Here is a 26,077-nt window from a genome sequence, read left to right on the forward strand (position 1 = left end):
TAGAGTATTCATAACATCACTTATCATGTCTTTCTTTAGTCTCACACCCTCCTGACACTTGGATAACTTTGTGGGGTATCATCATACAACCCATTAAGAACCTAGCAATCTGGTGGACCATTATGCAATAGGTAGCATCAATCCTTGTGTATCTATGCCTATTTCCCTATAGATTGTAAGCTTGCGAGCAGGGCCTTCCTACCTCTCTGTCTGTTTTTACCCAGTTTTGTTCTATTACTGTTGTTCCAATTGTAAAGCGCAACGGAATATGCTGCGCTATATAAGAAACTGTTAATAAATAAATAAATAAATAAATAAATAAATAAATAAATAATAATAATAATAATAATAATAGGACTCCACAGGCTGCTCCCCTGTATAATAATAATAATAATAATAATAATAATAATAATAATACCAGGACACCGCAGGCAGCTCCACCTGTATTATAATAAGAATTTACTTACCGATAATTCTATTTCTCGTAGTCCGTAGTGGATGCTGGGAACTCCGTAAGGACCATGGGGAATAGCGGCTCCGCAGGAGACTGGGCACATCTAAAGAAAGCTTTAGGATCACCTGGTGTGCACTGGCTCCTCCCCCTATGACCCTCCTCCAAGCCTCAGTTAGGATACTGTGCCCGGACGAGCGTACACAATAAGGAAGGATTTTGAATCCCGGGTAAGACTCATACCAGCCACACCAATCACACCGTACAACTTGTGATCTGAACCCAGTTAACAGCATGATAATAGAGGAGCCTCTAGAAAAGATGGCTCACTACAACAATAACCCGAATTTTTTGGTAACAATAATTATGTACCAGTATTGCAGACAATCCGCACTTGGGATGGGCGCCCAGCATCCACTACGGACTACGAGAAATAGAATTATCGGTAAGTAAATTCTTATTTTCTCTGACGTCCTAGTGGATGCTGGGAACTCCGTAAGGACCATGGGGATTATACCAAAGCTCCCAAACGGGCGGGAGAGTGCGGATGACTCTGCAGCACCGAATGAGAGAACTCCAGGTCCTCCTCAGCCAAGATATCAACTTTGTAGAATTTTACAAACGTATTTGCTCCTGACCAAGTAACTGCTCAGCAAAGTTGTAAAGCCGAGACCCCTCGGGCAGCTGCCCAAGATGAGCCCACCTTCCTTGTGGAGTGGGCATTTTAAGATTTTTGGCTGTGGCAGGCCTGCCACAGAATGTGCAAGCTGAATTGTACTACAAATCCAACGAGCAATCGTCTGCTTAGAAGCAGGAGCACCCAGTTTTTTGGGTGCATACAGGATAAACAGCGAGTCAGATTTTCTGACTCCAGCCGTCCTGGAAACATGTATTTTCAGGGTCCTGACCACGTCAAGCAACTTGGAATCCTCCAAGTCCTTAGTAGCCGCAGGTACCACAATAGGTTGGTTCACGTGAAATGCAGAAACCACCTTAGGTAGAAAATTTGAGGACGAGTCCTCAATTCTGCCCTTTCAGAATGAAATATTAAGTAAGGGCTTTTATATGATAAAGCCGCCAATTCTGACACCCGCCTGGCTGAAACCAGGGCTAACTCGTCACTTCCATGTGAGATATTTTAAGTCCACAGTGGTGAGTGGTTCAAACCAATGTGACTTTAGGAAACTCAACACAACATTGAGATCCCCAAGGTGCCACTGGAGGCACAAAAGGAGACTGTATATGCAGTACCCCTTTTACAAATGTCTGAACTTCAGGCACTGAAGCCAGTTCTTTTTGGAAGAAAATCGACAGGGCCGAAATTTGAACCTTAATGGACCCTAATTTTAGGCCCATAGACAGTCCTGTTTGCAGGAAATGGAGGAAAACGACCCAGTTGAAATTCCTCTGTAGGGGCCTTCTTGGCCTCACCCCACGCAACATATTTTCGCCAAATGCGGTGATAATGTTTTGCGGTTACGTCTTTCCTGGCCTTGACCAGGGTAGGGATCTTCAGGATCCGGCGTTCAACCGCCATGCCGTCAAACGCAGCCGCGGTAAGTCTTGGAACAGACAAGGCCCTTGCTGGAGCAGGTCCTTTCTTAGAGGTAAAAGCCACGGTTCGTCCGTGAGCATCTCTTGAAGTTCCGGATACCAAGTCCTTCTTGGCCAATCCGGAACCACGAGTATAGTTCTTACTCCTCTCCTTCTTATGATTCTCAGTACTTTTGGTATGAGGGGCAGAGGAGGGAACACATACACTGACTGGTACACCCACGGTGTTACCAGAGCGTCCACCGCTATTGCCTGAGGGTCCCTTGACCTGGCGCAATATCTGTCTAGTTTTTTGTTTAGACGGGACGCCATTATGTCCACCTTTTGTTTTTCCCAACGGTTTACAATCAGGTGGAAGACTTCTGGGTGAAGTCCCCACTCTCCCGGGTGAAGGTCGTGTCTGCTGAGGAAGTCTGCTTCCCAGTTGTCCACTCCCGGAATGAACACTGCTGACAGTGCTATCACATGATTTTCCGCCCAGCGAAAATCCTTGCAGCTTCTGCCATTGCCCTCCTGCTTCTCGTGCCGCCCTGTCTGTTTACGTGGGCGACTGACGTGATGTTGTCCGATTGGATCAATACCGCCTGACCCTGAAGCAGGGGTTTCGCTTGACTTAGGGCACTGTAAATGGCCCTTAGTTCCAGAATGTTTATATGAAGAGATGTCTCCAGGCTTGACCATAAGCCCTGGAAATTCCTTCCCTGTGTGACTGCTCCCCAGCCTTGCAGGCTGGCATCCGTGGCCACCAGGACCCAGTCCCGAATGCCGAATCTGCGGCCCTCTAGAAGATGAGCACTCTGCAACCACCACAGGAGGGATACCCTTGTCCCTGGTGACAGGGTTATCCGCTGAAGCATCTGAAGATGCGACCCGGACCATTTGTCCAGAAGGTTCCACTGTGCGTGGAATCTGCCGAATGGGATTGCTTCGTAGGAAGCCACCATTTTTACCCAGAACCCTTGTGCATTGATGCACTGAGACTTGGTTCGGTTTTAGGAGGTTCCTGACTAGCTCGGATAACTCCCTGGCTTTCTCCTCCGGGAGAAGCACCTTCTTTCTGGACTATGTCCAGAATCATCCCTAGGAACAGAAGACAAGTCGTCGGAACCAGCTGTGATTTTGGAATATTGAAAATCCAATCGTGCTGCCGCAACACTACCTGATATAGTGCTACACCGATCTCCAACTGTTCCCTGGATCTTACCCTTATCAGGGAATCGTCCAAGTAAAGGATAACTAAAATTCCCTTCCTTCGAAGGAATATCATCATTTCGGTCATTACTTCAGTAAAGACCCGGGGTGCCGTGGACCATCCCTACGGCAGCGTCCGAACTGATACAGTTCTGTACCATAACCTGAAATACCCTTGGTGAGAAGGGTAAATTTTGACATGAAGGTAAGCCTCCTTGATGTCCCGAGACATCATGTAGTCTCTTTCTTCCAGGTTTGCAATCACTGCTCTGAGTGACTCAATTTTGAATTTGAACCTCTGTATGCAAGTGTTCAAAGATTTTAGATTTTAGATTTTAAAATCGGTCTCACCGAGCCGTCTGGCTTCGGTACCACAATAGTGTGGAATAATACCCCGTTCCCTGTTGCAGGAGGGGTACCTTGATTATCACCTGCTGGGAATACAGCTTGTGAATGGCTTCCAAAACTGCCTCCCTGTCAGCGGGAGACGTCGGTAAAACAGACTTTTGGAAACGGCGAGGGGAATACGTCTCGAATTCCAATTTGTACCCCTGAAATATTATCTGAAGGATCCAGGGGTCTACTTGCGAGTGAGCCCACTGCGCACTGAAATTCATTGAGAACGGGACCCCACCGTGCCTGAACTTGTAAAGCCCTAGCGTCATACTGAGGGCTTGGCAGCGGCGGAAAAGGGTTTCTGTTCCTTGGAACTGGCTGATCTCTGCAGCCATTTTCCTCTCCCTCTGTCACGAGCAGAAAAGAGGAACCCTTTTGTCCGCCTGCCAACCAGGACTGCGCCTGATAATACGGCGTCTTATTTTGAGAGGCGACCTGGGGTACATCCCCTCTTTTAAGGCAATACTTCCAAATGCCGTTTGGAATCCGCATCACCTGACCACTTTACTGGAATAATTGGACAACGCACTTATACTTGATGCCAGTCGGCAAATATTCCGCTGTGCATCCTGCATATATAGAAATGCATCTTTTAATTGCTCTATAGGCAATAATATACTGTCCTTATCTAGGATATCATATTTCCAGTCAGGGAATCCGACCACGCCAACCCAGCACTGCACATCCAGGCTGAGGCGATTGCTGGTCGCAGTATAACACCAGTATGTGTGTAAATACATTTTAGGATACGCTCCTGCTTTCTATCAGCAGGATCCTTAAGGGCGGCCATCTCAGGAGAGGGTAGAGCCCTTGTTTTTACAAGCGTGTGAGCGCTTTATCCACCCTAGGGGGTGTTTCCCAACGCACCCTAACCTCTGGCGGGAAAAGGTATACTGCCAATAACTTTTTAGAAAATATCAATTGTTATCGGGGGGAAACCCACGCATCATCACACACCTCATTTTATTTCTCAGATTCAGGAAAACTACAGGAAGTTTTTCCTCACCAAACATAATACCCCTTTTTTTGGTGGTATTCATATTATCAGAAAAGTGTAAACTTTTTCCATTGCCTCAATCATGCAATGTGTGGCCCTATTGGAAATCACGGTTGTCTCTTCACCGTCGACACAGGAGTCAGTACCCCTGTCGGCGTCTGTATCTGAGGTAACGGGCGCTTTAGGGCCCCTGTATAAGACGTCTGGACATGCACAAGCTGAGTAGCCGGCTGTCTCATGTCAACCACTGTCTTTTATACAAAGCTGACACTGTCACGCAATTTCAACAGTACATCCACTCAGGTGTCGACCCCCTAGGGGGTGACAACACTATTTCAGACACTCTACTCCGTCTCCTCATCATTTTTCTCCTCATACATGTCGACACCAACGTACCGACACACAGCACACACACAGGGAATGCTCTGATAGAGGACAGGACCCCACTAGCCCTTTGGGGAGACAGAGGGAGAGTTTGCCAGCACACACCAGAGCGCTATATATATACAGGGATAACCTTATATAAGTGTTTTTCCCTTTATAGCTGCTGTATTGTTATATACTGCGCCTAATTTGTGCCCCCCTCTCTTTTTTAACCCCTTTCTGTAGTGTAGTGACTGCAGGGGAGAGCCAGGGAGCTTCCCTCCAACTGAGCTGTGAGGGAAAATGGCGCCAGTGTGCTGAGGAGATAGGCTCCGCCCCTTTCTCGGCGTCCTTATCATCCGTTTTTCTATATGTTTTGGCAGGGGTTAAATGCATCCATATAGCCCAGGAGTTATATGTGATGCATTTATTTTAGCCATATAAGGTTTTATCGATTTATTGCGTCTCAGGGCGCTGCCCCCCCCAGCGCCCTGCACCCTCAGTGACCGGAGTGTGAAGTGTGCTGAGAGCAATGGCGCACAGCTGCGGTGCTGTGCGCTACCTTATCTGAAGACAGGATCGTCTTCTGCCGCCGATTTCACCGGACCTCTTCGCTCTTCTGGCTCTGTAAGGGGGCCGGCGGCGCGGCTCCGGGACCCATCCAGGCTGAACCTGTGATCGTCCCTGTCACGTTTGAATAGAGAAAGGAGGCTCACAAATGATATGTGATCTAAGGTGTGGTGATTACCTGCAGGAATAATCACCAATAATGTTTTCAAGTGACTGTATATATATAATTTTGTATTCTTTCAGCCGAGATGTGACAACATGGCTGACATGCAATGTCCTGCATTTGACCCCCATAGGTCCAGGCCAAGAGAGATCTGCAGTCCATAAAGTTTGAGATGACATTCCTACATCAAAAGCAGAGATTTGCAAGCTCTGGACATTGAGGGCTGATAAGGCCATTTGTTGTTGTATCAACAGAGGGGCTGTAAACAGACCAGGAATCCTGTTTCCTGGCTAATGTCATAAACCTTGCTTTCTTTGAAAGAGATTGCTACAGTATACTCATTACCTCCCCCCTTGGCTGTAGCCAAGCACCAAGTATGTAAAACCTGGTGTAGGTGTTTTGTCCAGCAGGAAAGTGGTTAAAAATCCCAAGGGAGGGGGCCTGATGAAGCTGGAGACTATATCTGTCCCACTCATGAAAATAGGAGTGTGATCTCTTGGGGATACAGCTAGTATGCTGGAGGTGACCTGAGTTTCTGTGAAGTCCCCCACAACAGAAATACTTAAAACTTGTTTGCGTAAGTGTAGAGGTTTCTGTACGTTTTTATTTCCTTTTCATTTATTGAGATTGCTGTATTCTGTGTGTGTTTTTAAAATATTCTTAATAATCTTTGTAACCTTTTTGTAACCAAAGCTCTGAAGTATTCTTGAAATTAAAATCCTAATTTTAGTTCTGATCCTGTTGTTCTTATGAACTCCAACGCCTGTGTGGCTCACGCCTATCTATTTTTCTAAGTATTGCAGTGTGTGTGTGACAGGTAAAGCTAAAGACGCCTGCAATGTCCGTAATACGTTGAAAAGTCTTTGCTGGTGGCAGCTGAAAGTATTTAAATAATCCCGTGTGTCAAAATTGACCCCCGTACGGCGCATGCGGCAATTCTCAAATTGGCGTATTTGTGGAATTGGCCGGCAGCGTCGTCACAGTCCCTCTGGAGCTAATGTCCAGTAGCCTAAGAAACCCGATCCACTCTGCACGCAGGTGAGTCCGTTTCTTCTCCCCTTAGTCCCACGATGCAGTGAGCCTGTTGCCAGCAGGTCTCACTGAAAATAATAAACCTAAACTAAAACTTTCACAAAGAGCTCAGGAGAGCCCCTAGTGTGCACCCTTCTCGTCGGGCACAGAAATCTAACTGAGGCTTGGAGGAGGGTCATAGGGGGAGGAGCCAGTGCACACCAGGTGATCCTAAAGCTTTCTTTAGATGTGCCCAGTCTCCTGCGGAGCCGCTATTCCCCATGGTCCTTACGGAGTTCCCAGCATCCACTAGGACGTCAGAGAAAATAATAATAATAATAGGACACCAGAGGCCGCTCCTCCTGATTAATAATAATAATAGGACACCACAGGCTGCTCCCTCTGTATAATAATAATAACAGGACACCACAGGCCGCTGCCTCTGTATAATAATAATAATAATAGGACACCACAGGCCTCTCCCCCTGTATAATAATAATACCAGGACACCACAGGCCGCTCCTCCTGTATTATAATAATAATAATAATAATAATAGGACACCACAGGCCGCTCCCCCTGTATAATAATAATATAATAATAACAGGTCACCACAGGCCGCTCCTCCTGTATAATAATAATAATACCAGGACACCACAGGCTGCTCCTCCTGTATAGTAAGACGCCATTACCTGATCACCACGGCCACTGCTGCAGTCGATGAAACCTCTCTTTCTGTGTGTGGAACGCACAGACCGGAAGTAAAGTGGAACGCATAGGGCGGAAATAAGGTGGACTGCCGAGAACGGAAGTAAGCTTGGCCCCCACAGGCCGGAAGTAGATTGTGAATGGCATAGGCTGCTTCCTGGTGACTGGCACCTCCCTTTACACCTCGGCCACAGCACCGCCCTCTGTAATTAACATTACTATACATGTCCTCAGTGCAGGAGGCCGGCGGCCATTTTCTTGTAGACCAGTCCTGCATCAGCAATAGTTTTCCCGGCCATCTAGTGACGTCAAGAGCGGCGGCCATTTTCCCCTGGTCTGGGCTCCGCCTTCCTTCTATCTTTCCAGCAGGAGCAAAGAGCAGCCATTGCTGTGTCTGGCAGCAGGTAATGATATTATTATTATTATTATTATTATTATTATTATTCTATAGATAGGCTGAGCTGCTCTGGTGTCAGGTTGCTGTACTACAGGGGGAGCAGCCTCTGGTGCCTTGGTGCAGTTGGAGCAGTCTCTGGTGCTGCATTATCCCTGTACAAGTGGCTGACACTCTAGTGTCCTATTACCGTAATACAGGTGGTGCAGACTCCGCCGTTACCGTAAAACAGGTGGCACAGACTCCGCCGTTACCGTAATACAGGTGGTGCAGACTCCGCCGTTACCGTAATACAGGTGGCGCAGACTCCGCCGTTACCGTAATACAGGTGGCGCAGACTCCACCGTTACCGTAATACAGGTGGCGCAGACACCGCCGTTACCGTAATACAGGTGGCGCAGACCCTGACGTTACTGTAATACAGGTGGCGCAGACCCCGCCGTTACCATAATACAGACTCGGACATTGATCCGCACCACCAGTACTCGGTCACGCAGCTGCACTACTCCGCCCCCTTAAGGCGAGTCTCCACGCTGTACTCTGGCTGGCAGTCACTTATATCCTCCCACTGACCGTCAGGCTCTTCTGCCACACTCATGTCCTCCTCTCACTGGTAACTTTCGTGGCAAAACCCCTAGAGGTGACCCTCAGCCCCACTCTCCCCACAGCACCAGTGACAGGATCCCTTCCAGCCCCACTCTCCCCACAGCACCAGTGACAGGATCCCACCTCACCCCACAGCAATAGTGACGGACTCTCTCCCAGCCACACTCTCCCCACAGCACCAGTGACATGAAACCTCCCAGCCCCACTCTCCTCATATGCGCCATAACAACAAAAGAGTGCTTACTTAGATTAAATAGAGTAGGTTTAATTACTCCTGTTTAATATCTCTGTTTGTGTCTTTGTTTGTTTGATGTGTTGCCCTCTGCATCCTCGTTAATTCTGTCATGTTTGGTAATGCTGTGTCTGTTGTCAGGCAGACTCCTGAGCTTCTGATCCTGCCTTGAGGTCTAACAGATTGTTCCCCCATGTTTGTTCTGTGGTGGATGTCTCTTGTGTTTGTATCGGGATCCGGTCTGAAGATCGACAATGTTTAGGTCGACCACTATAGGTCGACAGGGTTTCTAGGTCGACATGTGCTAGGTCGACAGGTCTAAAGGTTGACATGAGTTTTTCACATTTTTTTTCTTTTTTTGAATTTTTTCATACTTAACGATCCACGCGGATTACGATTGGAACGGTAAAGTGTGCGGAGCGAAGGCACCATGCCTGAAGCATGGCGAGCGAAGCGGTGCACTAATTTGGGATCCCGGTCACTTTACGAAGAAAACGACACCAAAAAAAAAAAAAATCCTCATGTCGACCTTTAGACCCGTCGACCTAGCACATGTCGACCTAGAAACCCTGTCGACCTTCCATCCATGTCGACCTAGTGACTGTCGACCTATAGTGGTCGACCTAAACATTGTCGACCTAGATACTGTCGATAAAACGAACCACACCCGTTTGTATCTTGTTGTTTCCTACGTTAGGTAGATTCATTATGCGGACTTATTGCAATAGACATGGTGTTAATTACAAAAGGAATACTCTGAGGATTCTACACACGCCCACTGTGATACTTATGGACACTGATACTGTCAGTCATGGAGAAGACACTCCCACTGGACATTGATTGGCGCAGGACCCTTTTTGTGTTATAAAAGAACACTCAGCACACTAAAGCCATCCTTGACAAAGGCCTCAACAGGCCCAAACACGTTGGAGGGCACCCATACCGCCAGTGTGAGTGTGTGCCCGCAGTGCACACTCACCCACATATTATTTAATTACACAGCGGACTACAGAGAGAGCTCCTCCTCCTCCTCCTCCCCCCACTCCCCACTCCCGGACGGGAGGAAAGAGGCGGCGCAGCCCAGTGTGACGGACGGTCACGTGACTTCACCCGGAAGCAAGTGCAGAGAGTAGCGACACCGCTCGTGAGAAGGAACAGAGATCCGGACCGCGGCCCGGCGGCAGCTGCAGCCACACCGCCCCAGAGACTCACCATTTATCTACAACTAGGTGCAGTGCAATCACCATCAGGGGGCATAGGCTCCGGGATTAGGAGCCTATGCAACAAAACTGTTCCCTAAAAGACTCCCCGATACTCCTTTTACAGGGGCCCCTGCATATGAGTGACACTGCCTGCACCTCCTTGTTAAATTTACTCTTATTGGATTTTTATTGGACTCACACTGCCATTCTTGGAACATCAGGAAGCACTGTGACTTCCATTACTAGTGTGCAGTCAGAATAATAAAACACTTTTCATTCAGCCACATTCTGTATTATTTCACACATCCATTAACACAATTCTCGTCTTTCTTTCTTTTTTCCTAATCCATTCTTCCTTTTCTGTTTACTTTTATCTCTTCATCTTTCTGCCTCCTTTTTCTTTCCTTCTCATCTTACACATACTTCTCACACGCACACTAGGTGAGCGCATAACACCCCCCCCCCCCCCCCCCCCGCATTCCTCTTATACTATCCAGCCTTTCTAGGTGCAGGAATGGAGCTCTGAGTATGTTATCCAGCCATTCTGGGTGCTGTAATGGAGCTCTGAGCGTGTTATCCAGTCTGCGTGCTGGATTGGAGCTCTGAGTGTGTTATCCAGCCATTCTGGGTGCTGGAATGGAGCTCTGAGTGTGTTATCCAGCCGTTCTGGGTGCTGGAATGGAGCTCTGAGTGTGTTATCCAGCCGTTCTGGGTGCTGGAATGGAGCTCTGAGTGTGTTATCCAGCCGTTCTGGGTGCTGGAATGGAGCTCTGAGTGTGTTATACAGCCATTCTGGGTGCAGGAATGGAGCTCTGAGTATGTTATCCAGTCGTTCTGTGTGCTGGAATGGAGCTCTGAGTGTGTTATCCAGCCGTTCTGGGTGCTGGAATGGAGCACTGAGTGTGTTATACAGCTGTTCTGGGTGCTGGAATGGAGCTCTGAGTGTGTTATACAGCTGTTCTGGGTGCTGGAATGGAGCTCTGAGTATGTTATCCAGCCGTTCTGGGTGCTGTAATGGAGCTCTGAGCGTGTTATCCAGTCTGGGTGCTGTAATGGAGCTCTGAGCGTGTTATCCAGTCTGCGTGCTGGATTGGAGCTCTGAGTGTGTTATCCAGCCATTCTGGGTGCTGGAATGGAGCTCTGAGTGTGTTATCCAGCTGTTCTGGGTGCTGGAATGGAGCTCTGAGTGTGTTATCCAGCCGTTCTAGATGCTGGAATGGAGCTCTGAGTATGTTATCCAGCCATTCTGGGTGCTGGAATGGAGCTCTGAGTGTGTTATACAGCCATTCTGGGTGCTGGAATGGAGCTCTGAGTGTGTTATACAGCCATTCTGGGTGCTGGATTGGAGCTCTGACTATGTTATCCAGCTGTTCTGGGTGCTGGAATGGAGCTCTGAGTGTGTTAGCCAGCCGTGTTGGGTGCTGGAATGGAGCTCTGAGTGTGTTATCCAGCCATTCTGGGTGCTGGAATGGAGCTCTGAGTGTGTTATCCAGCTGTTCTGGGTGCTGGAATGGAGCTCTGAGTGTGTTATCCAGCCGTTCTAGATGCTGGAATGGAGCTCTGAGTATGTTATCCAGCCATTCTGGGTGCTGGAATGGAGCTCTGAGTGTGTTATCCAGCTGTTCTGGGTGCTGGAATGGAACTCTGAGTATGTTATCCAGCCGTTCTGGGTGCTGGAATGGAGCTCTGAGTGTGTTATCCAGCCGTTCTGGGTGCCTGAATGGAGCACTGAGTGTGTTATACAGCCATTCTGGGTGCTGGAATGGAGCTCTGAGTGTGTTATACAGCTGTTCTGGGTGCTGGAATGGAGCACTGAGTGTGTTATACAGCTGTTCTGGGCGCTGGAATGGAGCACTGAGTGTGTTATACAGCTGTTCTGGGTGCTGGAATGGAGCACTGAGTGTGTTATACAGCTGTTCTGGGCGCTGGAATGGAGCACTGAGTGTGTTATACAGCTGTTCTGGGTGCTGGAATGGAGCACTGAGTGTGTTATACAGCTGTTCTGGGTGCTGGAATGGAGCTCTGAGTGTGTTATACAGCTGTTCTGGGTGCTGGAATGGCGCACTGAGTGTGTTATACAGCTGTTCTGGGCGCTGGAATGGAGCACTGAGTGTTATACAGCTGTTCTGGGCGCTGGAATGGAGCACTGAGTGTGTTATACAGCTGTTCTGGGCGCTGGAATGGCGCACTGAGTGTGTTATACAGCTGTTCTGGGCGCTGGAATGGAGCACTGAGTGTGTTATACAGCTGTTCTGGGTGCTGGAATGGAGCACTGAGTGTGTTATACAGCCGTTCTGGGTGCTGGCATGGAGCTCTGAGTGTGTTATACAGCTGTTCTGGGTGCTGGAATGGAGCACTGAGTGTGTTATACAGCCGTTCTGGGTGCTGGATTGGAGCTCTGAGTGTGTTATACAGCCGTTCTGGGTGCTGGATTGGAGCTCTGAGTGTGCTATCCAGATGTTCTGAGTGCTGGAATGGAGCTCTGAGCGTGTTATCCAGCCGTGTTGGGTGCTGGAATGGAGCTCTGAATGTGTTATCCAGCCGTGTTGGGTGCTAGAATGGAGCTCTGAGTATGTTATACAGCTGTTCTGGGTGCAGGAATGGAGCTCTGAGTGTGTTATCCAGCCATTCTGGGTGCTGGAATGGAGCTCTGAGTGTGTTATACAGCCATTCTGGGTGCTGGAATGGAGCTCTGAGTGTGTTATACAGCCATTCTGGGTGCTGGATTGGAGCTCTGACTATGTTATCCAGCTGTTCTGGGTGCTGGAATGGAGCTCTGAGTGTGTTAGCCAGCCGTGTTGGGTGCTGGAATGGAGCTCTGAGTGTGTTATACAGCTGTTCTGGGTGCTGGAATGGAGCTCTGAGTGTGTTAGCCAGCAGTGTTGGGTGCTGGAATGGAGCTCTGAGTATGTTATCCAGCCATTCTGGGTGCTGGAATGGAGCTCTGAGTGTGTTATACAGCCATTCTGGGTGCTGGAATGGAGCTCTGAGTGTGTTATACAGCCATTCTGGGTGCTGGATTGGAGCTCTGACTATGTTATCCAGCTGTTCTGGGTGCTGGAATGGAGCTCTGAGTGTGTTAGCCAGCCGTGTTGGGTGCTGGAATGGAGCTCTGAGTGTGTTATACAGCCATTCTGGGTGCTGGAATGGAGCACTGAGTGTGTTATCCAGCTGTTCTGGGTGCTGGAATGAAGCTCTGAGTGTGTTATACAGCTGTTCTAGGTGCTGGAATGGAGCACTGAGTGTGTTATCCAGCCGTTCCAGTTGCTAGAATAGGGCTGCAAGATCCTTGGCCATCCCTTCCAGCTGCCCCACTGGGTCTCACAGTACATTTGCCATCCAATCTGGCTGCTGGAATAGATGTTAGAGTATTAGTTCTATCTGTTCGAGTTTCTGGAAATGGTTTTAGGATACTAATTCCATCTCTTCGGGCTCCCGGATTAGGTGTCTCCATATCATGGGTATAACTGGAATATTGTGTCTCCACAGCAGGGGTTCCTGCAAGACATAGACGGAGTGAATCTGACTATAAGCAGTCCACAATAGCAAGTCACCCAAACTATGGAACACTGGGGCAACCTCATGAATTCAAGGGAGGGGACTATAACCCTGTCACCCAGGAAGTCTCAAGCCAACCATGGTTACCAAGTCACTAACAGAGGGAGTATGCACCCTCTATGCACCCTCCCCTATACACGGATCAGGTCCTCTTCCTCAGGCAAATTGCATTAAGTATGTGTCTTGGAGATCCAGGGCTCTTGGCTATGAGAGGATCATTGATGTAACCTCCAGCAATGCCGTGTGATGGTCACTGAGGAGCCATTGTAGCTGGGTCAGAGGAACTTCTGAGAAGCACTGACCATGACTCAATGGCTCTGGGTATGAGGGGGACTTAGTGGTAGTGTGTATGCTTATGTTTATATAGGCAACGTGATAGCGTAGTGGACAGCACTTCTACTTCACAGCACTGGTGGTGGTGTGAATTCAATTCCTGACCAAGGCTCTGTTGGTGTGGATTTGTATGTTCTCCTGTGTTTTCATCTGGTTTTTTTTTCAGGTTCTCTGGTTTCCTCCCACACTAATAAAACACACAGGTAGGCTATTCGGCTTCTTTCACTAATACACCGTGTGTGTGTTTATGGGTGGGTGTGTCCTTGTGGCAGGAAATGTAGATTGTAAGCTCCACTGGGCAGCGACAGTTGGGAATGACTATATATTCCCTGTAAATCGCTGCTTATATGTGCGCACTTCAGAAATAACTATTAAGAAATAGCTTTTAAAATTTTAATTTATTTTACTAGATATCTGAGCATTAAGGAGTCAGAGGCTGGACACTAGGATGGACAAGGACGGGAATCACGTGACTGAGAGGATATTACATCTTACTCTGGAGATCATCTACCTGCTGACTGGGGAGGTGAGAGGATCTGGGAGTGTCACAGTGACATCACTTATATCTATATTATTAATACAGGGACATGACTGGGGAGGTGAGGGGATCTGGGAGTGTCACAGTGATATCACTTATAGCTATAGTAATAATACAGGGACATGACTGGGGAGGTGAGGGGTCTGGGAGTGTCACAGTGACATCACTTATATCTATTGTAATAATACAGGGACATGACTGGGGAGGTGTGGGGGATCCTGGAATGTCACAGTGACATCACTTACAGTGGGGCAAAAAAGTATTTGGACAGCCACCGATTGTGCAGGTTGACCCACTTAAAAAGATGAGAGAGGTCTATAATTTCCATCATAGGTACACTTCAACTGTGAGAGACAGAATCTGGAGGGGAAAAAAACCAGGAAATCACATTGTATGATTTTTAAACAATTTACTTGTATATTCTTGTAGAAAATAAATATTTGGACACCTACCAAGCAGCAAGATTTCTGGCTCTCACAGACCTGTTACTTCTTCTTTAAGAAGCTCTTCTATCCTCCACTCGTTACCTGTATTAATGGCACCTGTTTGAACTGGTTATCTGTATAAAAGACACCTGTCCACACCCTCAAACAGTCAGACTGCTACCTCTTCTCCATGGCCAAGACCAGAGGGCTGTCTAAGGACACCAGGGACAAAATTGTAGAGCTGCACAAGGCTGGGATGAGCTACTCGACAATAGGCAAGCAGCTTGGTGAGAAGAGATCAATTGTTGGCGCAGTTATTAAAAAATGGAAGAAATACAAGATCACTGACAATCTCCCTCGACCTGGGGCTCCATGCAAAATCTCGCCTCATGGGGTTTCAATGATCTCGAGAACGGTGAGGAATCAGCCCAGAACTACACGGGGGGACCTGGTCAATGACCTCAAGAGAGCTGGGACCACAGTCACAAAGGTTACCATTAGTAACACTACGTCGTCATGGATTAAAATCCTGCAGCGCCCGAAAGGTCCCCCTGCTTAAGCCAGCACATGTCAAGGCCCGTCTAAAGTTTGCCAGTGACCATCTGGATGATCCAGAGGAGGATTGGGAGAATGTCAGATGAGAGCAAAATCGAACTTTTTGGTATAAACTCCACTCGCCGTGTTTGGTGGGAGAAGAATGATGAATGGCATCCCAAGAACACCATACCCACTGTGAAGCATGCGGGTGTAAACATCATGCTTTGGGGCTGCTTTTCTGCAAAGGGGACAGGACGACTGATCCGTATTAAGGAGAGGATGAATGGGGCCATGTATCATGAGATTTTGGGCAAAAACCCCCTTCCCTTAGTAAGAGCATTGAAGATGGAACGTGGCTGGGTCTTCCAGCATGACAATGACCCCAAACACACCGCCCGGGCAACTAAGGAGTGGCTCCGTAAGAAGCATTTCAAGGTCCTGGAGTGGCCTAGCCAGTCTCCAGACCTCAACCCAATAGAAAATCTGTGGAGGGAGTTGAAAGTCCGTGTTGCCCGGCGACAGCCCCAAAACATGACCGATCTAGAGAAGATCTGCATTTAAGAGTGGGCCAAAATACCTACTACAGTGTGTGCAAACCTGGACAAGAACTACAGGAAACGTTTGACCTCTGTAATTGCCAACCGAGGTTATATTACAAAGTATTGAGTTATACTTTATGATTGTCCAAATATTTATTTTCCACAAGAATATACAAATAAATTGTTTAAAAATCATACAATGTGATTTACTGTGTTTTTTTCAGATTCTGTCTCTCACAGTTGAAGTGTACCTATGATGGAAATTACAGACCTCTCTCATCTTTTTAAGTGGGTCAACTTGCACAATCGCTGGCTGTCCAAATACTTTTTTGCCCCACTGTATATCTATAGTAATAATACAGGGACATGACTGGGGAGGTGAGGGGTTCTGGGAGTGTCACAGTGATATCACTTATAGCTGTAGTAATAATACAGGAACATGGCTGGGGAGGTGTGGGGGAACCTGGAGTGTCACACTGACATCACATATCTATAGTAATAATACAGGGACATGACTGGGGAGGTGAGGGGGTCTGGGAATGTCACAGTGACATCACTTATATCTATAGTAATAATACAGGGATATGACTGGGGAGGTGAGGGGTTCTGGGAGTGTCACAGTGATATCACTTACAGCTATAGTAATAATACAGGGACATGACTGGGGAGGTGAGGGGATCTGGGAGTGTCACAGTGACGTCACTTATATCTGTAGTAATAATACTGGGGCATGATTGGGGAGGTGAGGGGATCTGGGAGCGTCACTGTTACATCACTTATGTCTATAGTAATAATACAGAGACATGACTGGGGATGTGAGGAGATCTGGGAGTGTCACAGTGACATCACTTATATCTATAGTAGTGTTCACTCTAGGAGTGAAAAGGGGCAGGGCGCCGGACTCCGGGGGCACATGTGTGCGCGCGCGGCGAAGCTGGGGGCGCGGCCACGCAAATTAGGGGGCGTGGCCACACCTCCGTAATTTTAGGGGGCGGTGCGGCCCACAGACGCTACTATAGAGAGCGTCTGTGGCCGGCGACGTCACTGTTGGGGGCGTACCCAGCACCTCCGTCGGTGCTGGGCTTCCCCCAGCCCTCTCCCAATGCGTGAATGGATGCCGCGCGCATGCGCACGGCATCTATACACGCCGAGAGGGCATGGAGCGGGCGGCTGTTCTAGCAGGGCGCCGCAAAAGGGGCAGGGCGGGTTTTGCCTGTTAAAAAACGGGCAGGGCGCGGCGCCCTGCTAAAACAGCCTAGAGTGAACACTACTATAGTAATAATACAGGGACATGACTGGGGAGGTAAGGAGATCTGGGAGTGTATAGAGTGATGTTTGGTATCTCCCTCATTACACAGGATTACACAGTAGTGAAGAAGACATCCAGTGAGTGTGAGACACCCAGCAGTCACCCCCGTGTGTCAGGAGGACTGAGCATGACCCAGAGCCTCATCACAGTGCCTCCACCTCACTCATTGATACATGAGAGGCACAAGGACCAGAAGATCCTGGATCTCACCAACAAGATCATTCAGCTGCTGACTGGAGAGGTGACTGCTGGGAATGGGGCATTATACAGTAACACTAGGGGATGTGTCTGGGTGATGACTGGAGAGGTGACTGCTGGGAATGGGACATAATACAGTAACACTAGGGGATGTGTCTGGGTGATGACTGGAGAGGTGACTGCTGGGAATGGGACATTATACAGTAACACCAGGGGACGTGTCTGGGTGATGACTGGAGAGGTGACTGCTGGGAATGGGGCATTATACAGTAACACCAGGGGACGTGTCTGGGTGATGACTGTATCACTCTGTGTTTCAGGTTCCTATAAGGTGTCAGGATGTCACTGTCTATGTCTCCATGCAGGAGTGGGAGTATATAGAGGAACACAGTGGTCTGTACAAGGACATGATGATGGAGACTCACCGGCCCCTCACATCACTGGGTACGAAGAGACTGCCATTTATTGTACGGGGGGGGGGGGGGAGCAGGTATGGGGGCCCCCTATATACACACATCACCTGATAATCACATATATACACTGTACTCTCCTATATAAACACATCACCTGATAATCACATATATACGCTGTACTCAGTCACTGTATGTCTCCTACAGATGGACCCAGTACCAGAAATATTGAGGGAGAAGGCGAGACGTATGTGACTGATATGAAGGCAGAAGATATAGGGGGAGAAGAGACGTATGTGAGGGGTGATCAGCTGTGTAAGGAGGAGGAAATCCCTACAGATATCAGCACAGGTAATAAACACTTGTTACAGAAATAAGCCATATATTTCTCATACGTCCTAGAGGATGCTGGGGATGCTTCAAGAACTATGGGGTATAGACGGGATCCGCAGGAGACATGGGCACACTTTAAGACTTTGAATGGGTGTGAACTGACTTCTCCCTCTACGCCCCTCCTCCAGACTCCAGTTTAGATTCTGTGCCCAGAGGAGACTGGTCACACACAGGGGAGCTCTACTGAGTTTCTCTGAAAAGACTTTATGTTAGGTTTATTATTTTCAGGGAGACCTGCTGCAACAGGCTCCCTGCTTCGTGGGAGTGAGGGGAGAGAAGCAGACCTACTTCTGTGAGTTCAAAGGCTCTGCTTCTTAGGCTACTGGACACCATTAGCTCCAGAGGGTCCGATCACTTGGTGCGCCTAGCTGCTCGTTCCCGGAGCCGCGCCGTCACCCCCCTTGCAGAGCCAGAAGAAAGAAGCCGGGTGAGTAAATGAAGAACTGAAGACTTCAGTAACGGCAGAAGACTTTGTCTGAGGTACCGCGCAGCGCGCCATTGCTTCCACACACAAGCAGCACTGCAAGGGTGCAGGGGGGGGGGGGCGCCCTGGGCAGCATGTATACATCAGATAGAGACTGGCAAGAGAGATATTAAGTGCCTGCGCACTAAATACAAACCTCCGCCAGTATAAATATATAGGAAATGGGCTGAATCGCGCCATTAAGGGGGCGTGGCTTAGCCCTCACAGCTCTAATAAGCGCCATTTTCTCCTCAAAGACGCTGGCCCTGCCAAAGCACTGCTGAACAGTTCACAGTGGAAAACGAGGGGGGGGCACATGTTATGCTAAAAATAAAGCACAATATATAATGAGTGTGGTGTAAAAGAGCTGGTAAACGTCTGCTGTGTTTCCCTGACAGAAAGTACTGGGTCTATCCCTTATAGTCGGCATGTCTGAGGCTGAGGGCTCTGCCACGAACGGCTATGGGAATGTCTCTGTCGGCACCACCGACTCCTGATGGTACTTGGTTCATGTAAATAAGTGTCAACATGTCAGTAGGTGTATGCTTTTTCAATGAGAAAACTATATGGGAGACACAGACGTGTGTGGGTGACCCTAAAAATTGACATGATAATGTGATGCATTTCAGAAAGCTATACCTGTATGTATGTATGTATGTATGTATATATATATGTATGGCACGGTTGCATAGATCTGTGGCTCGAACACAGAAGTACTAATTTTTGTGGAGGGCGTAATATTAATTAATATATTTCCCTCAGACCCCTCGGGGTCGCAGAAATGTAATTTTGCCCAGTTACTACTCCCTGATATCGACACGAATATTATTTCTTATGTCGACCATGATGTTCCTGATTAGATCCACAACATCTGCATTCAGTACATGTGTCATACACATTAAGAACGTATTCACGTCACTAGGGACCCTGCTCTTCCTGACAAATAATATATATATAGGAAATGTGTGTGTGTGTGTGTGTGTGTATATGTTGTAACACTGTAGGGGTGCAAGGTGCCTTTTCCTGGGGAATATGGCAGCCCGCAGCAGCTGAGGAACAACACAAGTCCAGTTTCTGGTACAACTGACCCCGGCCAGTTTTATTGAAACAGAAAATAAAACAAACCCCAAAATAAAAATACCTTGCCTGTCCGGCACTAACTAAACATAAGATGTTCCTAACTGTCACTAAACAAAACACAGAGTTCTTCAGTACATACTGTATAGCTTACTTGCATCAGAAAGCGTGTCTCTCACACACAGATCCTGCAGCCTTCCCAGGCAGTCTGCCCATACTAATCAGGTTAGAAGCACTATATCACTCTTACACAGCTGAAACCCTGATTAGCCCTCTGTGAGGCCAAAGACCCGAACTGGGCCCAATGTCTAGAACTCGCCTTATCTCTCTCTCAGAGCCTTTTCCCAGCTTTTACAGCAAACTGAAAAGGTTCAGACAAAACAAAAAGCATTTTTCCTAGAAGTTAACATTTTCTAAAACATGTAAGACAAGAACCTGGGACAAATATACCTGCCCTCAAACACTATCCCAGTGTTCTTGTCACATATCCCCCTCCCCTGTTTCGACCTAGGGGCCGGAACACTTGTAGCCCCCAAACAGAAGATGCGAGACAATGCATCTGCGTTGGCCAATTGTGTTCCCGGTCTATGTTCGACAGTAAACTTAAAGTCCTGCAACGCTAGAAACCATCTAGTTACACGAGCATTCTTGCCTCTATTCACATACATCCATTTTAAAGGGGCATGGTCTGTCACTAGTCTGAATTGTCTACCCAAGAGGTAATATCTCAAGGTATCTAGTGCCCACTTAATGGCCAAAGCCTCCTTTTCCACAATGGCATACCTTTTTTCATGCTCATTGAGTTTCCTACTCAAATAAATGATAGGGTGTTCGTCCCCATCTCTGGTTTGGGACAGCACAGCACCTATCCCTACCTCTGAGGCATCTGTCTGTACCACAAATTCTTTTGAAAAATCTGGTGTTATCAACACCGGTTGTGAACACAAAGCCACTTTTAATGCTTGGAACGCCTTTTCTGCATCAGGGTTCCATTTCACCACATTTGACTGCTTCCCTTTGGTAAGGTCTGACAACGGCACCGCTGTGGTCGCAAAATTAGGAATAAACCGTCTATAGTACCCAGTAATTCCCAAAAAAGCCCTTACCTGTTTTTTATTCACTGGACGAGGCCAGTTTTGAATAGCATCAACTTTATTCAATTGGGGCCTAATCAGACCTCTGCCTATGGTGAAGCCCAAGTATTTGACCTCCTCCATTGCGAGGCAGCACTTCTTTGGGTTAGCAGTTAACCCTGCCTCTCTGATTGAGTCCAGTACTGCTTGTACTTTAACCAAATGGGACCCCCAGTCTGTACTGTGAATTACCACATCATCCAAATAGGCAGCTGCATATTTTCTATGGGGCCTCAAAATTTTATCCATCGCCCGTTGAAAGGTTGCTGGAGCCCCATGCAACCCAAAGGGTAACATCTTATACTGGTACAGCCCCTCCGGAACCGAAAAGGCTGTTTTTTCTTTGGCGCTATCAGATAAAGGTATTTGCCAGTAACCTTTGGTCAGGTCCAATGTGGTGAGAAACCTGGCTGTTCCCAGCCTTTCTACAAGCTCATCCACACGGGGCATGGGGTATGCGTCAAACTTGGACACCTCATTTAACTTACGAAAGTCATTACAGAAGCGTATGCTACCGTCGGGCTTCGGGATGAGCACTATGGGACTGGACCACTCACTGTTAGACTCCTCTATGACTCCAAGTTCTAACATGGTTTTAACTTCCTTAGAAATAGCTTCTCGCTGAGCTTCAGGAATCCTATATGGCTTTAAATGAACCCTGACCCCTGGTTCTGTGACAATGTCATGTTTTATTATGGTCGTTCGGCCAGGCAGCTCTGAAAATACCTCCCTATTTTGGATGAGAAATTCTTTAACCTGATTGTTCTGATCAGCTGATAATGTCTCTGACACCTTCACTGCGGGAAGCAACCGGGGTGAAGACACCGAAGGGCAAGGCTCCGCTGACAGAGACAACCTATCTTTCCAGGGTTTGATTAAGTTAACATGGTAGATCTGTTCGGGTTTTCTCTTTCCCGGCTGGTATACTTTGTAATTAACCTCATTCACTTTTTCCCTAATCTCAAATGGACCCTGCCATTTAGCTAGGAATTTGCTTTCCACAGTGGGTACCAAAACAAGAACTCTATCTCCAGGAGCAAATTCCCGTATCTTGGCACTCCGGTTATAGACCCTCTGTTGAGCACTTTGGGCCTGTTCCATGTGCTCTCTGACAACAGGTACCACGGCTGCAATCCTATCCTGCATTTGTGTTACATGCTCAATAACGCTTCTATAAGGAGTGGGCTGTCCTTCCCACGTCTCTTTGGCAATATCCAACAGCCCTCTGGGGTGTCTACCATACAACAAATCAAATGGAGAAAACCCCGTAGAGGACTGAGGGACTTCTCTGATGGCCATTAACAAGTAGGGCAACAAACAATCCCAGTTTTTCCCATCTCTCTCAACAACCTTTTTTAACATACTTTTTAATGTTTTATTAAACCTTTCCACCAACCCGTCAGTTTGGGGATGGTAGATGGACGTCCTGAGGTGAGTGACCTTAAATAACTTGCACAATTCTTTCATGATCCTTGACATAAATGGAGTACCTTGGTCAGTCAAAATTTCTTTTGGTATTCCCACTCTACTAAATACCTGCACCAGCTCCCTAGCTATCGCCTTGGTTGTGATAGTGCGTAAAGGGACAGCCTCAGGATATCGAGTGGCATAGTCCATAATTACCAGGATATACTGATGGCCCCGAGCAGACTTTAACAAGGGCCCCACGAGATCCATGGCTATTCTGTCAAACGGGACCTCTATAATAGGCATGGGAACTAGTGGGCTCCTGAAATGGGGTCTAGGGGCATGATACTGGCATTCAGGACAGGAGGAACAATATTCAGACACTTCTTTATAAACCCCTGGCCAAAAGAACCTTTGTAAAACTCTTTCAGTGGTTTTTTCTGCCCCTAAATGTCCTGCGGTAACGTGACTATGAGCTAAATCTAGTACCGTTCTCCGATAAGGCTGGGGAACTACCAGCTGTTCCACCACATCCTCACCCCTTTTGACAATGTGGTACAAGAGCTCATTACAGATGGCCATGTGGGGATACGTAACCCTGTCACCTGGTACCACAGGTTCCCCATTAACAATCTTAACATTCTCTCTAGCCTTTATTAAGGTAGGATCCTTTAACTGTTCAGACGCAAACAGATCCTTCTTTACCTCCAGGTCAGGCACGCTTTCAGTTCTAACTACTATGTCTCTGTTCCCGGCAAGAGGGTCCTCACTGGACTCCCCATCTGTCACTTCCCCAGCCAAACTAGCACAAGGCAAAGGGACAGAAAGTTCCGAAGACCCACGTACATCCATAAAATCACCGGTATTATCAACTGTTTTTTTACTTCTCACATCTGTTGATAACCGTGATTCCCACAGTTTCCAAAAATGAGGAAAATCCCTCCCTATTATGGCCTCATGCACCAAGGTAGGGACCAGTCCCACTTTAACCCTTGCTGACCCACAACAAGTTTCTATATTCACCTCAGCAGTGGCATAATATTGGGTATCCCCATGTATGCAAGTTACCCCAATAGGTATTTGCTGGACCTTTAAGGGGTTCACTAACCCAGCTTTCACGAGGGTAACTAAACTTCCTGAATCTAGCAAGGCCTCTACCCGGTTACCTTCTAAGAACACATCACACATTTGTTTTTCCAGCTCAGGTGAAGGTACCACAGTACAGGCTAACCTAGCAAAGAAAGACATTCTGCGACATTCAAAGGCAGCATCACATTGCATGGGTTCTTGCGTGACTGGGCAATTGGCAATAACATGACCTGGCATACCACACCTAAAACATTTAACCACACGATTATCAACCCATTTGGGCAGCATAGACCGTTCTAGCCCCATTGGCCTGTTTCCAGGGCCAGTGTTTACAGTCTCTCCAGCCTTGCGTTCTCTTAACCGCCCAGCAACGTTTTCCCACGGAACAGTCTTACCAGTCTTTACTGAAGGGCGCTGTCGAGGACCTATGGGTTGCTGGGTGGTCATCAGTAGTTCCTCTGCTGCCAAATACCTCTCTACCATGTCCACTAATTGGTCAGCAGTACCCGGGTTTCCATGGCTCACCCACTTGCGCAGGACCATGGGCAAAGATCTCAAGTAGCGGTCCATGACGACTCTTTCCACCATCTGGGGACCAGTTAATGTCTCTGGCTGCAGCCATTTTTTTGTTAGCTGAATAAGGTCGTGCATCTGGGAGCGCGGAGGCTTCTCCATGGCGTACAGCCAACGGTGCACCCGTTGTGCTCGTACTGACAGCGTGACTCCCAGGCGGGTCAGGATCTCAGTCTTTAGTTTATCATAGTCCCGAGCCTCAGCAGGGCTTAAATCAAAGTAAGCTTTTTGGGGCTCACCTGACAGGAAAGGTGCCAGCAGACTGGCCCACTGTGCTTTCGGCCAGTTCTCACGCTCGGCAGTCCTTTCAAACGTGGTCAGATAGGCCTCCACATCATCAGCCTCTGTCATTTTCTGCAGGAAGTGACTGGCTCGTATAGAACTAGAGCTGGTTGGAGCACTGACGGCCACATCTCCAACCCGAGCTGCAAGTCTCTGCACCACTTCTGTTAAGGCCTCTCTATCCTGACGCTGTTGCCTGTAAAGTTCATCAACAACTGCCTGCTGTTGTCTCTTATTTTCCTCCATTGCCACCTGCTGTAGTCTCCAATTTTCCTCCATTGCCACCTGCTGCTGTCGGTTGGCCTCCTGCTGAGCCGCTGTAGCTTGCAGCAAGGCTTTAAGCAGATCCTCCATGTCAACAGATTTTTCAGGCGGCTTTGCAGCTGCTTTTACCCAGGACATATATCAAACCCTCAGGGGTGAGTCTCAGTAACTTCACACTGGGCTGTATCTGCATAAACCACCGTTTTCTGCAGGCCTCACAAAGCTGCTGCTTTCACTTACGCGCAGAACGGCCTGCTCGCATTCTCCACCAAGTTGTAACACTGTAGGGGTGCAAGGTGCCTTTTCCTGGGGAATATGGCAGCCCGCAGCAGCTGAGGAACAACACAAGTCCAGTTTCTGGTACAACTGATCCCGGCCAGTTTTATTGAAACAGAAAATAAAACAAACCCCAAAATAAAAATACCTTGCCTGTCTGGCACTTACTAAACATAAGATGTTCCTAACTGTCACTAAACAAAACACAGAGTTCTTCAGTACATACTGTATAGCTTACTTGCATCAGAAAGCGTGTCTCTCACACACAGATCCTGCAGCCTTCCCAGGCAGTCTGCCCATACTAATCAGGTTAGAAGCACTATATCACTCTTACACAGCTGAAACCCTGATTAGCCCTCTGTGAGGCCAAAGACCCGAACTGGGCCCAATGTCTAGAACTCGCCTTATCTCTCTCTCAGAGCCTTTTCCCAGCTTTTACAGCAAACTGAAAAGGTTCAGACAAAACAAAAAGCATTTTTCCTAGAAGTTAACATTTTCTAAAACATGTAAGACAAGAACCTGGGACAAATATACCTGCCCTCAAACACTATCCCAGTGTTCTTGTCACAATGTGTATTTAAACGTGTATATTCATATTAAAAATTATAATGAATGCTGAAGTAAAGTTATTCCTTTTCATGTGCTGGTTGCTCTGATGAAAGCTCTAGGTCAGCCGTGACGAGTTGGTCTCTATTCCTCATGAGGAGTCCGAGTGTTATTCTTTTCCCGCCGTGGATAGAATAAAGTGAGAGTCAACCCCTGTTCTGCACGGGGCCCTGTCACAAAGGATCGTATACAGGAAGCTAAATGATATTTTAATTATATGCATTGATTATATTTGCATTACATGCGCATGGGGGAGTGCTTGTATTCAAAATGGTCGGTTACCTTATCGTCCGATATAATTACCCTGGGGAGAGATGGGATACTCCTTAGTTGGGTCATTTCTAGAACATTGCAGCATACTGCCGTGCGACTACAAGAGGTATAGGACTCTTGGGTTCGCGGGCCAATTCCATGGCGGTCTCGGCTAGGACGTTGTGGATTCACCAATGGAATGCTGAGGCTGACTCCGAGAAGTACTGGAGTATCTTACCTATGAAGATGAAACCTGGTTTGGGGATGGCTTTGTTAAGTTGATCTCGGCAGATACCACTGGTAAGTCTACCTTCTTGAGCTATGTTCCCTCACAACGGAGGGTGATGCATTTTTGTAGGATGCAGTCATTTCGACCGGACGGATACGGTTTTTCCCCTCCTTGACGGGTAGAGGAAGGTGAAAAGGTAAGAGGTCAGCAGCCTTTTCAAGTTCGCAGAAGCAGAAATCATCCTCTGTTTCTATCACCGAATGTCGCCGGGTCTATCTTGCGGGAGCCCACACCGGTGGGACCAGGTCTAATACTCTTCATTCAGTCCTGGAATGGACATGGACCAGTGA

The 26,077-nt window shown here is 47.7% G+C and overlaps 2 protein-coding genes across 6 annotated transcripts in view; one reads left to right on the forward strand and one right to left on the reverse strand.

Annotated features, from left to right (window-relative positions):
- The window catches only part of LOC135054543 (zinc finger protein 436-like), a 46,973-nt gene extending 39,466 nt beyond the window's left edge, over window positions 1-7,507 (reverse strand). The window contains exon 1 of the mRNA XM_063957688.1: window positions 7,387-7,507. The gene's annotated coding sequence lies outside the window, so the exon portion shown is untranslated. The remainder of the gene's footprint in view (window positions 1-7,386) is intronic.
- Window positions 6,171-26,077, forward strand: part of LOC135054546 (oocyte zinc finger protein XlCOF8.4-like) — a 106,378-nt gene continuing 86,471 nt past the window's right edge. For 2 of the 5 annotated variants that reach the window (XM_063957692.1, XM_063957696.1), the window contains exons 1-6: window positions 7,598-7,806; window positions 13,894-13,930; window positions 14,138-14,253; window positions 17,125-17,316; window positions 17,594-17,717; window positions 17,891-18,034. In XM_063957692.1, coding sequence (XP_063813762.1) covers window positions 14,176-14,253; window positions 17,125-17,316; window positions 17,594-17,717; window positions 17,891-18,034 — 538 coding nt within the window. In that variant the 5' untranslated portion in view covers window positions 7,598-7,806; window positions 13,894-13,930; window positions 14,138-14,175. Of the gene's footprint in view, window positions 6,263-7,597; window positions 7,807-13,893; window positions 13,931-14,137; window positions 14,254-17,124; window positions 17,317-17,593; window positions 17,718-17,890; window positions 18,035-26,077 lie in introns of those variants that run through there. The other 3 variants (XM_063957695.1, XM_063957694.1, XM_063957693.1) reach the window with 3 other exon arrangements.

The sequence above is a fragment of the Pseudophryne corroboree genome, chromosome 3 (genome assembly GCF_028390025.1).
Source record: "Pseudophryne corroboree isolate aPseCor3 chromosome 3, aPseCor3.hap2, whole genome shotgun sequence".
In the NCBI taxonomy this organism is placed as follows: Eukaryota; Metazoa; Chordata; class Amphibia; order Anura; family Myobatrachidae; genus Pseudophryne; species Pseudophryne corroboree.